The sequence below is a fragment of the Scyliorhinus torazame genome, chromosome 6, assembly GCF_047496885.1.
Source record: "Scyliorhinus torazame isolate Kashiwa2021f chromosome 6, sScyTor2.1, whole genome shotgun sequence".
Lineage (NCBI taxonomy): Eukaryota > Metazoa > Chordata > Chondrichthyes > Carcharhiniformes > Scyliorhinidae > Scyliorhinus > Scyliorhinus torazame.
This window is the reverse complement of record NC_092712.1, coordinates 160,251,912-160,266,195: the sequence shown is the minus strand read 5'-3', so window position 1 is coordinate 160,266,195 and position 14,284 is coordinate 160,251,912. Positions and strand designations below refer to the sequence as shown.

The following is a 14,284-nucleotide window of genomic DNA, read 5'->3' as shown; positions in this document are numbered from 1 at the left end:
TCCGACTCTCCACATAGTCATCTATGTCATTTATATAAATAAACAAAGAACAAAGAAATGTACAGCACAGGAACAGGTCCTTCGGCCCTCCAAGCCCGTGCCGACCATGCTGCCCGAATAAACTACAATCTTCTACACTTCCTGGGTCCGTATCCTTCTATTCCCATCCTATTCATATATTTGTCAAGATGCCCCTTAAATGTCCCTATCGTCCCTGCTTCCACTACCTCCTCCGGTAGCGAGTTCCAGGCACCCACTACCATCTGCGTAAAAAACTTGCCTCGTACATCCACTCTAAACCTTGCCCCTCTCACCTTAAACCTATGCCCCCTAGTAATTGACCCCTCTACCCTGGGGAAAAGCCTCTGACTATCCACTCTGTCTATGCCCCTCATAATTTTGTATACCTCTATCAGGTCTCCCCTCAACCTCCTTCGTTCCAGTGAGAACAAACCGAGTTTATTCAATCGCTCCTCATAGCTAATGCCCTCCATGCCAGGCAACATTCTGGTAAATCTCTTCTGCACCCTCTGTAAAGCCTCCACATCCTTCTGGTAGTGTGGCGACCAGAATTGAACACTATACTCCAAGTGTGGCCTAACTAAGGTTCTATACAGCTGCAACATGACTTGCCAATTCTTATACTCAATGCCCCGGCCAATGAAGGCAAGCATGCCGTATGCCTTCTTGACTACCTTCTCCACCTGTGTTGCCCCTTTCAATGACCTGTGGACCTGTACTCCTAGATCTCTTTGACTTTCAATACTCTTGAGGGTTCTACCATTCACTGTATATTCCCTACCTGCATTAGACCTTCCAAAATGCATTACCTCACATTTGTCCGGATTAAACTCCATCTGCCATCTCTCCGCCCAAGTCTCCAGACAATCTAAATCCTGCTGTATCCTCCGACAGTCCTCATCGCTATCCGCAATTCCACCAACCTTTGTGTCTTCTGCAAACTTACTAATCAGACCAGTTACATTTTCCTCCAAATCATTTATATGTACTACAAAGAGCAAAGGTCCCAGCACTGATCCCTGTGGAACACCACTGGTCACAACCCTCCAATTAGAAATGCAACCCTCCATTGCTACTCTCTGCCTTCTATGGCCTAGCCAGTTCTGTATCCACCTTGCCAGCTCACCCCTGATCCCGTGTGACTTCACCTTTTGTACTAGTCTACCATGAGGGACCTTGTCAAAGGCCTTACTGAAGTCCATATAGACAACATCTACTGCCCTACCTGCATCAATCATCTTAGTGACCTCCTCGAAAAACTCTATCAAGTTAGTGAGACACGACCTCCCCTTCACAAAACCGTGCTGCCTCTCACTAATACGTCCATTTGCTTCCAAATGGGAGTAGATCCTGTCTCGAAGAATTCTCTCCAGTAATTTCCCTACCACTGAAGTAAGGCTCACCGGCCTGTAGTTCCCGGGATTATCCTTGCTACCCTTCTTAAACAGAGGAACAACATTGGCTATTCTCCAGTCCTCCGGGACATCCCCTGAAGACAGCGAGGATCCAAAGATTTCTGTCAAGGCCTCAGCAATTTCCTCTCCAGCCTCCTTCAGTATTCTGGGGTAGATCCCATCAGGCCCTGGGGACTTATCTACCTTAATATTTTTCAAGACACCCAACACCTCGTCTTTTTGGATCACAATGTGACCCAGGCTATCTACACACCCTTCTCCAGACTCAACATCTACTAATTCCTTCTCTTTGGTGAATACTGATGCAAAGTATTCATTTAGTACCTCGCCCATTTCCTCTGGCTCCACACATAGATTCCCTTGCCTATCCTTCAGTGGGCCAACCCTTTCCCTGGCTACCCTCTTGCTTTTTATGTACGTGTAAAAAGCCTTGGGATTTTCCTTAACCCTATTTGCCAATGACTTTTCGTGACCCCTTCTAGCCCTCCTGACTCCTTGCTTAAGTTCCTTCCTACTTTCCTTATATTCCACGCAGGCTTCGTCTGTTCCCAGCCTTTTAGCCCTGACAAATGCCTCCTTTTTCTTTTTGACGAGGCCTACAATATCACTCGTCATCCAAGGTTCCCGAAAATTGCCGTATTTATCTTTCTTCCTCACAGGAACATGCCGGTCCTGTATTCCTTTCAACTGCCACTTGAAAGCCTCCCACATGTCAGATGTTGATTTGCCCTCAAACATCCGCCCCCAATCTATGTTCTTCAGTTCCCGCCTAATATTGTTATAATTAGCCTTCCCCCAATTTAGCACATTCATCCTCGGACCACTCTTATCCTTGTCCACCAGTACTTTAAAACTTACTGAATTGTGGTCACTGTTACCGAAATGCTCCCCTACTGAAACATCTACCACCTGGCCGGTCTCATTCCCCAATACCAGGTCCAGTACCGCCCCTTCCCTAGTTGGACTGTCTACATATTGTTTTAAGAAGCCCTCCTGGATGCTCTTTACAAACTCCGCCCCGTCTAAGCCCCTGGCACTAAGTGAGTCCCAGTCAATATTGGGGAAGTTGAAGTCTCCCATCACCACAACCCTGTTGTTTTTACTCTTTTCCAAAATCTGTCTACCTATCTGCTCCTCTATCTCCCGCCGGCTGTTGGGAGGCCTGTAGTATACCCCCAACATTGTGACTGCACCCTTCTTATTCCTGATCTCTACCCATATAGCCTCACTGCCCTGAGGTGTCCTCTCGCAGTACAGCTGTGATATTCTCCCGAACAAGTAGCGCAACTCCGTCTCCTCTTTTACATCCCCCTCTATCCCGCCTGAAACATCTAAATCCTGGAACGTTTAGCTGCCAATCCTGCCCTTCCCTCAACCAGGTCTCTGTAATGGCAACAACATCATAGTTCCAAGTACTAATCCAAGCTCTAAGTTCATCTGCCTTACCCGTAATGCTCCTTGCATTAAAACATATGCACTTCAGGCCACCAGACCCGCTGTGTTCAGCAACTTCTCCCCGTCTGCTCTGCCTCAGAGCCACACTGTCCCTATTCCCTAGTTCTCCCTCAATGCTCTCACCTTCTGACCAATTGCTCCCGTGCCCACCCCCCTGCCATACTAGTTTAAATGACAAACAATAGGGGGCCTAGCATGGATTCCTGTGGTATGCCACTGGTAACTGGCTTTCAGACACTTAAGCAGCCATCTATCATCACCCTGTATCTCCTCAGAGCTCCGGCAATCTCCTCCCTCACCTCCCACAACATCCTGAGACACAATTCATCTGGACCTGGAGATTTGTCCACTTTTAAGCCCACCAATACCTCAAATACCTTTCACTCCCTGTGACAATTTGCTCAAGAACCTCACAATCTCTCTTCCCGAGTTCCATAACTACCTCCTCATTCTCTTGGGTAAAGACAGATGTGAAGTATTTGTTCAACACCCTACCAATGTCCTCTGGCTCCACCCACAGTTTTCCTCCTTAGTCCATAATGGGTCCGACCCTTTCCCTGGTTATCCTCGTCCCATTGATATATTTATAGAATAGCTTGGGATTTTCCCTACTTTTACCAGCCAAAGCTTTCTCATAACCCCTCTTTGCTCTCCTAATTGATTTATTAAGCTCCATCCTACACTTTGTTTACTCCACTAATGCCTCTGCAGATTTGAAAGCCTTTATTTTTCTTCTCGTTGTATCCTGAGAATGTCTCTGGGTCATCAATGGTCCTCTGGGTTTGTTACACCATCCTATTAACCCTGGAAGGAACATATTGGACCTGTACATTCCCCATTTCATCTTTGAACGCCCTCCACTGCTCTTCTATAGGTTTCCCCACAAGTAACTCTTTCCAGTCAACCATGGCCAGGTCCTGCCTTATTTTGTTAAAAACTACTCTCCCCCAATCCAAAACCTTTTTTTGCAACGTGTCTATTTCTTTGTTGGTAACAAATTTAAATTGAACTATGTTGTGGTCACGATCACTAAAATGGCCCCCACCAACACATCAACCACGTGTCTGGCTTCATTCCCCAGAATTAGGTCCAGCACTGCATCATCCCTTGTTGGATCCTCTAAATTTTGAGCTATAATGTTCTCCTATGTACATTTTAAGAACTCTACTCCATGTAAGCCCTTAACATGATGGCCATCCCAATTAATTTTTTTTTTTTTAAAACAAACAATTTTATTGAGGTATTTTAGGCATATAGAAAAAATGACATTGTACAGTACAAACAAAAAAAGAAGTCAAGGCACAAACTACACATTAAACATAATGCAAACCACGGCTCTGTTCACGCACGGACCTGCCTCAATATCCCCCTACTCTACTCTACTCTACCCTAGTCCGTCCCCCCCCCCCCCCCCCCCGTTCCCCCCGCTGACACTTACTCCTCTGCGAAGAAATCAATAAATGGCTGCCACCCTCGGGCGAACACTAGTCGCGAACCTCTCAAGGCGAACTTGACTTTCTTTCGGCCAAGAAAGCTCGCCATGTCCGATAGCCATACCTCAGCCCTCGGGGGCTTTGAGTCCCTCCATGCTAACAGTATTCGTTGCCGGGCTACCAGGGAAGCAAAGGCCTGAACATCGGCCTCCCTCTCTTCCTGGACTCCCGGGTCCTCCGAAACCCCAAAGATTGCCACCTCCGGGCTCATTACCACCCCTGTTTTCAAAACTGGGGACATGATATCTGCGAATCCCTGCCAATACCCCCGAGCTTAGGGCACGACCAGAACATGTATACATGGTTAGCCAGCCCTCCGGCGCATCGAGCACACTTGTCCTCCAGCCCGAAGAATCTGCTCATCCCGGCCCCCCCGTCATGTGGGCCCGGTGCGCGACCTTAAACTGGATCAGGCTGAGCCTGGCACATGTTGCGGTCGTGTTTACTCTGCTCAGGGATTCAGCTCAAATACCGTCCTGCAGCTCCCCCCCGCCCCCCCCCGAGCTCCTCCTCCCACTTATGCTTCAGGTCCTCGGTCTGCGTATCCTCAGCTCTCATGAGCTCCTTGTAGACATCTGAAACTCTACCCTCTCCCACCTCTCCCCTAGAAATTACCCTGCCCTGCCTCCCCTTCGGCGGGAGACGTGGGAAGGACGGCACCAGTCTGCGTACAAAATCCCGCACCTGCAAGTATCTAAAGTCGTTCCCTCGCGTCAGCCCAAACTTCTCCTCCAGCGCCCTCATGCTCGGAAAGCTCCCTTCCAGGAACAGATCCCTCATCCTCACAATCCCCACCCTCCTCCACAGTCGATGTCCCCCGTCCATGTTCCCCGGGGCAAATCTGTGATTGCTGCAGATTGGGGTCCACACCGATGCTCTTACCTCCCCTACATGCCTCCTCCACTCCTCCCAGATCCGAAGAGCCGCCACCACTATCGGGCTGGTGGAGTACCGTGCCAGCGAAAGCGGCAGAGGCGCCGTGACCAGGGCTGCTAAGCTAGTGCCTCTGCACGAAGCAGCCTCCATCCGCTCCCAAACCGACCCGGTGCCCACCATCCATTTCCTTATCATCGCTATGTTGGCCGCCCAGTAATAGTTGCTGAAGTTCAGCAACGCCAGCCCTCCTTCTCCTCTGTTCCTTTCAAGCATCACCCTCTTCACCCACGGGGACTTCCCTGTCCATACAAATCCCAGAATAATTTTATTCAGCCTCTTAAAGAAGGACCGCGGGATAAAGATGGGGAGACACTGAAAAACAAACAAGAGCCGCCGGTGAATCGTCATCTTAACAGTCTGCACCCTCCCTGCCAATGACAGTGGGAGCGCATCCCACCTCCGGACCTCCTCCCTCACTCGTTCCACCAGTCGGGACAGGTTGAGCTTATGCAACCTGCCCCAGTCCTGTGCCACCTGAATCCCCAAATATCAGAAACTCTCCCCCACTAGTCTGAACGGCAACCCCTTCAGCCGACTCTCCTGTCCCCTCGCCTGAATTACAAACAAATCGCTCTTAGCCATGTTCAGTTTGTATCCGGAGAACCGGCCAAATTCCCTCAGGGTTGCCATGATACCGTCCATCCCCACCATTGGGTCCGATTCATATAACAGCAGATCATCCACGTATAACGAGACTCTATGTTCTACTCCCACCCCGGCCAGCCCTTTCTAGCCCCTAGACGCTCTCAGTGCAATTGCCAGCGGCTCGATGGCCAGCGCAAAGAGCAGTGGGGAGAGAGGGCAGCCCTGTCTTGTCCCACGGTGCAGTCTAAAGTAGTCCGATGTCGTCCTGACACTCGCCTCCGGGGCCTGATACAATAGCCTAACCCAGTCAATGAACCCCTCCCCCCCCCGCCCGAACCCGAACCGTCCCAGTACCTCCCACAGATAATCCCACTCGACCCGGTCAAAAGCCTTTTCAGCATCCATGGTTACCACTATCTCTACCTCCCTACTCTCCGGGGGCATCATAATCACGTTGAGCAGCCTTCTCATGCTGGCCACCAGCTGCCTCCCCTTTACAAACCCGGTTTGGTCCTCCACAATTACATCCGGTACACAGTCCTCAATTCTGGTCGCCTGAATCTTGGCCAGTAACTTGGCATCTACGTTGATCAAAGAGATCGGCATGTATGACCCACAGGCCTCCGGGTCCTTATCCCGTTTCAGAATGAGCGAGATGGTAAACTCCCTCTGTCTCTTGCCTCGTTAAAGACCCTGACCAGCATCGGCCCCACTAACCCGGCAAATTTTTTGTAAAACTCCACCGGATACCAGTCCGGCACCGGGGCTTTACCCGACTGCATGACTTTCAGGCCCCACAACACCTCTTCGATCCTGACCAGGGCCCCCAGTCCGTCCACCAAACCCCTCCCCACCCTTGGGAAGGTCAGTTCGTCCAAGAATCGCCTCATCTCCCTTGGTCGGTTCCGAAGTGTACAGCTTCCTATAAAAGTCCCTAAAGACCTTGTTCAGTCCTGCTGGATCACTCACTAGATTACCTTCCCCATCCACTACCCTCCTTATTTCCCTAGCCGCTTCCCTCTTCCTTAGTTGTTGCGCAAGCATTCTACTGGCCTTCTCCCCATTCTCATTAATCGCGCCTTTTACCTATCTAAGCTACTCTACAGCCTTGCCTGTAGTCAGCACCCCAAATTCGGTCTGCAGCCTCTGTCGTTTCCTGAGTAACTCTGGCCTCGGGGATTCCGCGTAACTCCTGTCCGTCCGTAGAATTCCCTTAATCAGTCGGTCCATCTCTGCACTATCTGTCCTGTCCCTGTACACCCGGATTGAAATCACCTCTCCTCTCACCACTGCCTTCAGTGCCTCCTAGAGCACCGCTGCCGAGACTTCTCCAGTATCGTTCACCTGCAGGTAATTCTGCATGCATTTCCTCAGCCTCTCGCACACCGCCTCGTCCGCGAGTAGTCCAACTTACAGCCTCCATGGTGGGCACTGAAAGCTGTCCTTACAAAACTGCAGGTCTACCCAGTGCGGAGCATGGTCCGATATGGAAATTGCCGAATATTCTGCCCCCACCATTCCAGCCAGCAGGTCCCTACTCACAACAAAGTAGTCAATTCGGGAATACACCTTGTGGACGTGGGAGTAGTACGAGAACTCCCTCGCAGTCGGCCGGCTAAATCTCCACGGATCTGCTCCCCCCATTTGCTCCATGAACCCTCTCAGTTCCTTTGCCATCGCTGGCAACCTGCCCGTTCTTGAGCAAGACCAGTCCAGGCTCGGGTCCAGGACCGTATTAAAGTCCCCGCCCATGATCAACTTACGCGAGTTCAAGTCGGGGATCTTCCCCAGCATCCTCCTAATAAAATCCACATCGTGCCAATTAGGGGCATAAACACTGACCAGAACTACTCTCACCCCTTCGAGCTTACCCCTCACCATAACAAAACTGCCACCCTCATCCACGACTGTGCCCTCCACCTCAAATTGTACCCTTTTATTAATCAGGATCACAACCCCCCTCATCTTAGAATCAAGCCCCGAATGAAAGACCTGACTGACCCAGCCCTTCTTTAACCTAATCTGGTCTGACACTTTCAGGTGCGTTTCCTGCAACAAGACTATGTCCGCCTTCAGAACCCGCAGATGTGCAAACACACGCGGCCTCTTCACTGGCCCGTTTAACCCTCTAACATTCCAGGTGATCAGCCTGGTTGGGGGGCACTTCGCCCCGCCCCGCCCCCCCCCCCCCCCTTGCTAATCAGCCATCCCCTTTCCTTGGCCAGCCCCCAAGCCATGTGTAGCGCTTCCTCTGGCCCGCCTCCTGGCCGGCTCCACCCATGAACTCCTCACTGTTACCATGCCCAGTTTCCATCCCCGACAACAGAACAACTCCCCCCCTCTCTCCCCCCCCCCCCCACCCCCCCTCAGCAACACCATCCTATCACCTAACCCCTGCCCTAATCTAACTATATGGGTACCCCCCACCTTGGCTCCCGTTGACTAGCTGCACTCAGCTAGCCTGGGGCTCCCAGCCTCGGCTCCAGCCCGTCTCCCACTGATCGTTCCCAGTCACCCCGACCCCTCCACACCACTTCCCCAGATCAGCCCTACTTAAGCAAACACTCTATACAAGTCATAAACAACCCCCACAAAAGCACAATTCAAGTTAAACAAGAAAAAAGAAATAAGAAATAACAGGCACTCTCAGTCCTTCCCATACAGACACAGAAAAAAACTGCACAAAGTTCTCCTGAAAAATCCATTTTAACCCAACCCTTTTAACTGTTTTCTTTATTAATTCCCCTCCAGCCAAATTCCAACTAAACAAACAGGAAACATTCAAGTACACCACACAAAAAGCACGCAAAAAACAAAAAACCAAAAAACACAAAAAAAAAGATACATCCAAAACGGGAGAGACACCACATATATTTAAAAGATCTAACATGAGTCCAAACGTCCTCAGCTCAGGGCCAGCTCTTGCTTCTTAACAAAGTCCATCGCCTCTTCGGGTTTCTTGAAATAGTGGTGCTGACCCTTATACGTAACCCACAGTCGCGCCGGAAAAAGCAGCCCGAATTTCACCTTGTTTTTATACAGTATCTCCTTCACCTGTAGCCTCCCCTCATCCTGGCCACCTCAGCACTCAGATCCTGGTACACACGCAGGGTGGTATTGTACCAAATACAGCTGTGTGTGCTCTTTGCCCATTGCAGCACCCGTTCCTTGTCCAGGTACCTGTGAAAGCGCACCACCATCACTCGTGGGGGACCCTCTTGTCGCTGCTGCCACACCTGCACTCTGTGTGCCCCGTCCACCACCGGCAGGCGCAGGAACACCTCGTTCCCCAGCAACTTCTGAAACATATCCTCTACATATGCAGCAGCGCCTAGCCCCTCTGCCCCCTCCGGGGGGCCCACGATTCTCACGTTCTGCCGGCCAGATCTGTTGTCCAGGTCCTCCAGCCTTTCCAGAAGCACTTTTTACTCGTCCCTCAGTCTCCGAATTTCGACATTCGCCACCGTTTGAAAGTCAGCCTGCTCCTCCACTGACTTCTCCAACTGCTGGAGCTTCTTAGCCTGATCATCCAGCCTTTTTCCCATCCGATCAATCGACTTCTGAAGCGGCTCCAAGTTGTCACGCTCCAAAGCCAAAAAGCCCTCCTGCATAGTCTGCAGCAGCTGCTCCATTGTGGGCTGGGCTGTCGACGCCTTGCTCTGAACACCAGCCATGCTGGTCTCTCTCACAGCCTCCACTGTGCCCTTACTCGACCACTTCTTCTGCTGTTTACGGTCCCTCCGGCTTCTTAGGTCCATACAATTCTGTATGGGTCCTATGCCTGAGTACTATTGCTTTCCAGTTCCGCGCTCAAAAGCGCAAAAAGGTCGGGGGATAAGGTCCAAAAGTTCGACCGAAACGGGAGCCACCAAATGTGCGACCTACTCCCTCATAGCCGCCTCCGGAAGTCTGGCTATCCCAATAAATTTTGGGAAAGTTGACATCACCTAATATAATTATCCTCTTATTATTTCTACACCCCTCCACAAATTGTGCACATATTTGATCCTCAATTTCCCGCTGACTATCTGGGGGTCTATAATAAACACCTAGCAATGTAGCTGTCCCTTTTTTATTCCAAAACTCTATCCACAAAGCTTCATTTGATGCCCCCTCCAAGATATCATCTCTCCTTACTGCAATAACTGCCTCCTTAACTTATTAGCGGAAGAAATTGCTGTATGTGTCAGGATTGGTATAATAAAGATGTTTCAAAGTATTGTAATAGCATAATAGCACAGGTCAAGAGCAAACCAGCAGGCAAGGGGTTAAACCTATACCAAGGGAAAACCAGCAAGCAAGGGGTTAAAGTCACCCACATTGGAAATGACTTGAGTCATCTCACAGAGCATTTGAATATAAAAAGGGAAACACAGGAGGCCCCAGTAAGTCTAAGGGATCCATTGTACAACACATTTGCACCTCTTCTAGAAGTTAAATATGTTAAGCACAAACCCATGAGATTGTAAGGAAACATTGTATTCTTTAATCGTTTTCCCATTACGGTGACCAGAAAATATGCACACTGATCACTTGGTATTGTTCCGAATGATTCAGTGACTTCAATGCCTACTTGTGACTCCAAGGAACTTTAAATATATATGCATGTAATTCTGAGGACAGGCAGAGCTGACTTTTGCGAGCTACAGGATAGTCGCAGAAATCTATCTCTCCTGTGTGCACAGTTTTTCCGAATTAAGCAAAGTTTTACCAACACCACGAGGTCAAGAACAGACTTTGAAGTTTTTCTTCCCTCCAACAATGCAATGCCTCCTCCTGTTCTACCCCTCCTCTGTCTTGCCTGAAGATTCTGTATCCCGGGATGCTGAGCTGCCAATCCTGCCCCTCACTCAACAATGTCTCTGTGACAGCTATTATATCATAATTGCACCTGTCAATCATCGCCCTTAATTCAGCCATTTTACCTTTAATACTCCTGGCATTAGAGGCCATTCAGCCTTGTATTACTCCCTTGAAACTTACTACCGTTGTACTCCCGCTGACCTGATTGCTATTCTGTGTTATACTGTGTCTCTATTCTGCTGTTAGTCTGCATCCCCTCCCCTGTCAAACTAGTTTAAATCCTTCCCAACAGCACTCGCAAACCTGCCAGCAAGGATGTTAGTCCCACTCTGGTTTAGATGTAGACCGTCCCACCTTCCCCAAAACGGTCCCAATGGTCCAGAAATCTAAAACTCTCGCTCCTGCACTATCTCTTCATCTGTGCTATTCTCCTATTTCTGTACTCGCTAACACATGGCACTGAGAGTAATCCAGAGATTACAACCCGAAAGGTGCTGCTCTTTAGTCTGTTGCCTAACTCCCTGAATTCTTGATGCAAGACCTCATCCCTCTTTCTTCCCATGTCATTGGTACCAACATGACCTCTGCCATATCATCCTCCCTCTTCAAGATGCCCTGCAGCCATTCAGTGACATCCCGGGCCCTGGTACCAGGGAGGCAACACCCCATCGGGCAGTTTTTTTCACGACCATAGAAGCACCAATCTGTGCCCCTGATACGGAGTCCCCTATGACTATTGCTCTTCTGCTCTTTGACCCTCCCTGCTGAACAATAGAGCCAGTCGTGGTGCCACTGCTCTGGCCATTGCTGTTGTTTTCCCTAGATAGGCCATTCCTCCCCAATAGTATCCAAAACGGTGTACTTGTTAGAGAGAGGGACAGCTATGAGTGATTCCTGCACTGACTGCCTGCCCTTTCTAGTGGTCACCCATCTGTCTGTCTGCACCTTGTGTGTGATCACGTTACTATAACTCCTGTCTATGACACTTTCCGCCATCTGCACGCTCTTAAGTGCATCCAACTGTTGCTCCAACAGAACCATGGTCTGTGAGGAGCTGCCATTGGGTACACTTTATGCAGACGTTGTCATCCGGAACACGAACCTCCCACATCTCACAGTTAGAGCACTGCACCCCGCTGACTGACATATCTAGCACTAATTAAGTCAAAATAAATAGTTATTAAATTTAGTACTAATTAATTAAATTAAAATAAATACTTGTTACATTGAAGTTAAAATTAACTATATGGTCCCTTGTGTTAGATTTCTCTGATAAGCATTAAATGCTGAAGGACTAATCTCCATGTTACTCCTCTACTTAGTTAATTACTCTAGCTTTTCAAATTTAGAACAGATTCCCAACCAGCCAATCAGGTCACATATAAGGGTCTTATGTTGTTAAATCTGTAAAGTAATTTGTGCTTCATTAGAAGATAGTGAAGAAAAATCTTACAATGAAGCACTCAACTTGTAAACAGTAATATTCCTAGAGATTTAAAATATAAACTACCTAGATTTTTAAAAACATGTAATTTACCAAGTGAGACACAAACCTGCCAGATGCGGGAAAGGCCATGTTCTAGTTTCTTTTTCACATAACTCCGATTAAAGTTGCCATCATCTGAGGAAATCACATTTCGGCCATCTGTAATGAAAAATATAATGTTTTTGTGAAATTTCATTTGATGAATTTACTAGTTATATAATTCTTAATCTAGTCATCCTTTCCAAAGGATACTGCCGTTGTCATGTGCTAATGTTTTCTGTATTTACAACACTCTGAAGCCTACTTCATGCACACAATTCCCTTTGAGTTGCAAAAATATCCATTATACATCGCATTAAAGCACATAAGTATCTTTGGCTAAATAGATAGGAAACAGATGGTATAAGATTAGTAACTATAATTCACAGCAGTTACCTATCCACCCAAATGTTTACATAGAAATCTGTCTAAATATCTAATGATCTCAATAATGACTAGCAATTAATTCCAAAATCTACCAACTAAATTGAATTTTGGGCATTATTTTGCAATATTCAAAGGGCGCTGACATTTCAACGGAACCCACTTGTGTTACACATAGCATCGCACAGCATGCATTGTGGCTACAGCATGCATTTGTCTAACCACAATAAAACCTGTTATCCATAAAGAAAATAATTAGCATGTACATGATGTCTTCCATGACTTCAGCATATAAAAAAAAAAAACTTCTAAAATTCGTAACTGGTTGGGAAGTGCAATCACTCTTGCAATGCAGGAAACATGCCTGTAAAGTGCAGAATAAGTTCCCATAAAACAAGGGTGGCATGTTGGTGCAGTGGTTAGCACTGCTGCCTCACGGCGCTGAGGTCCCAGGTTTGATCCCAGCCACAGGTCACTGTCCGTGTGGAGTTTGCGCATTCTCCCTGTGTCTGTGTGGGTCTCACCCCCACAAACCCCAAAAAAAAGATGTGCAGGGTAGGTGAATTCGCCACGCTAAATTGCCCCTTAATTGGAAAAAAAGAATTGGGTACTCTAAATAAAGGTTCCCATAAAACAGCAAGTATATAAACGGTTAGATGGTCTGTTTTAACAACGGTAATCAAAGGATAAATGTTACCCAGGATAATATAGAAACCCCGTGCTCATCTTCAAATGATGCAATGGGATCTTTTAGATATATTTGAACAGGCAGGCTCAGTTCAATGTTTCATCTCAAAGCCAAGGCTTTCAACTTGTCATGTGAGAGTACCTTTAAGACATGGATGTTTAAGCAATGTACCTTTAAGAAAACAGTGATGTCAGAAAGTAGGTGGAGTTGAGCAGTTCAGCCATTTTGAAGTTTCAGTTTGGAGGAAAAGAGCTTGGTGTGTGTCTGTGTTTTGCAGTGAGCTGGATTTGCTGTGATCTCTACCATGAAAGACTATCTCTGGATCATTTGGGCGATTTAAACTCATAATAGTAAAGCCTTTAACCTGATGTGATTCTGTTTAAAGGTGTTAAGTCTCTTGTAAGTTTGAAGGAACATTTTAAGGAATTATTTACTGTTGCAATATTTTCAGAGTTATCTTTGAAGTAAGGGGTGTTAAGAGATCCAATGTTTATTTCAGATGTTAAGTTGAGTTCATGGAATAAACATTATTTTGTGTTTAAAAACCCACGTGTCCATAATTGTAATCCCACACATAGGGAACAAGCCGTGTGCTAGGAAAAGCAACAAATACATTAAAGGGGGTGGTTGGTTGAACTCCATGATACATTTTGGGGTTCTGAAAACGCCTCTCCCATAACAAACTGTCAAGTATTACCACTGACTAGACTGTGTGGTCAAGTGAGACTTAATTATAACCTTTTGATATAAAAGCAAGTGTGTTACCAGAGTTGAATGTGTAATTTTTGACCATCTTTAACGCAATAATAGATACCCAATCGATTAACTTTGTTTTAGTTTTTTTTGCCTTCACCGTCCTGTGTCGTCATGCTGAATTAAAAGCACATTACTGTGTAAATAGTAATCAACCATTGCATGTCACTCAGTCTATTTTAGAAATAGGTTGAAGTGTTATTTGAGGTCAATATCAATGGAAAGG

At 47.5% G+C, this 14,284-nt stretch overlaps 1 protein-coding gene across 2 annotated transcripts in view; it reads right to left on the bottom strand.

The window, feature by feature from the left end:
* vps50 (VPS50 EARP/GARPII complex subunit) overlaps nucleotides 1-14,284 on the bottom strand; it is a 258,473-nt gene that overhangs the window by 120,942 nt on the left and 123,247 nt on the right. For both annotated transcript variants that reach the window (XM_072509012.1, XM_072509013.1), the window contains one exon: nucleotides 12,262-12,353. In XM_072509012.1, the coding sequence (XP_072365113.1) occupies nucleotides 12,262-12,353 (92 nt within the window). The remainder of the gene's footprint in view (nucleotides 1-12,261; nucleotides 12,354-14,284) is intronic.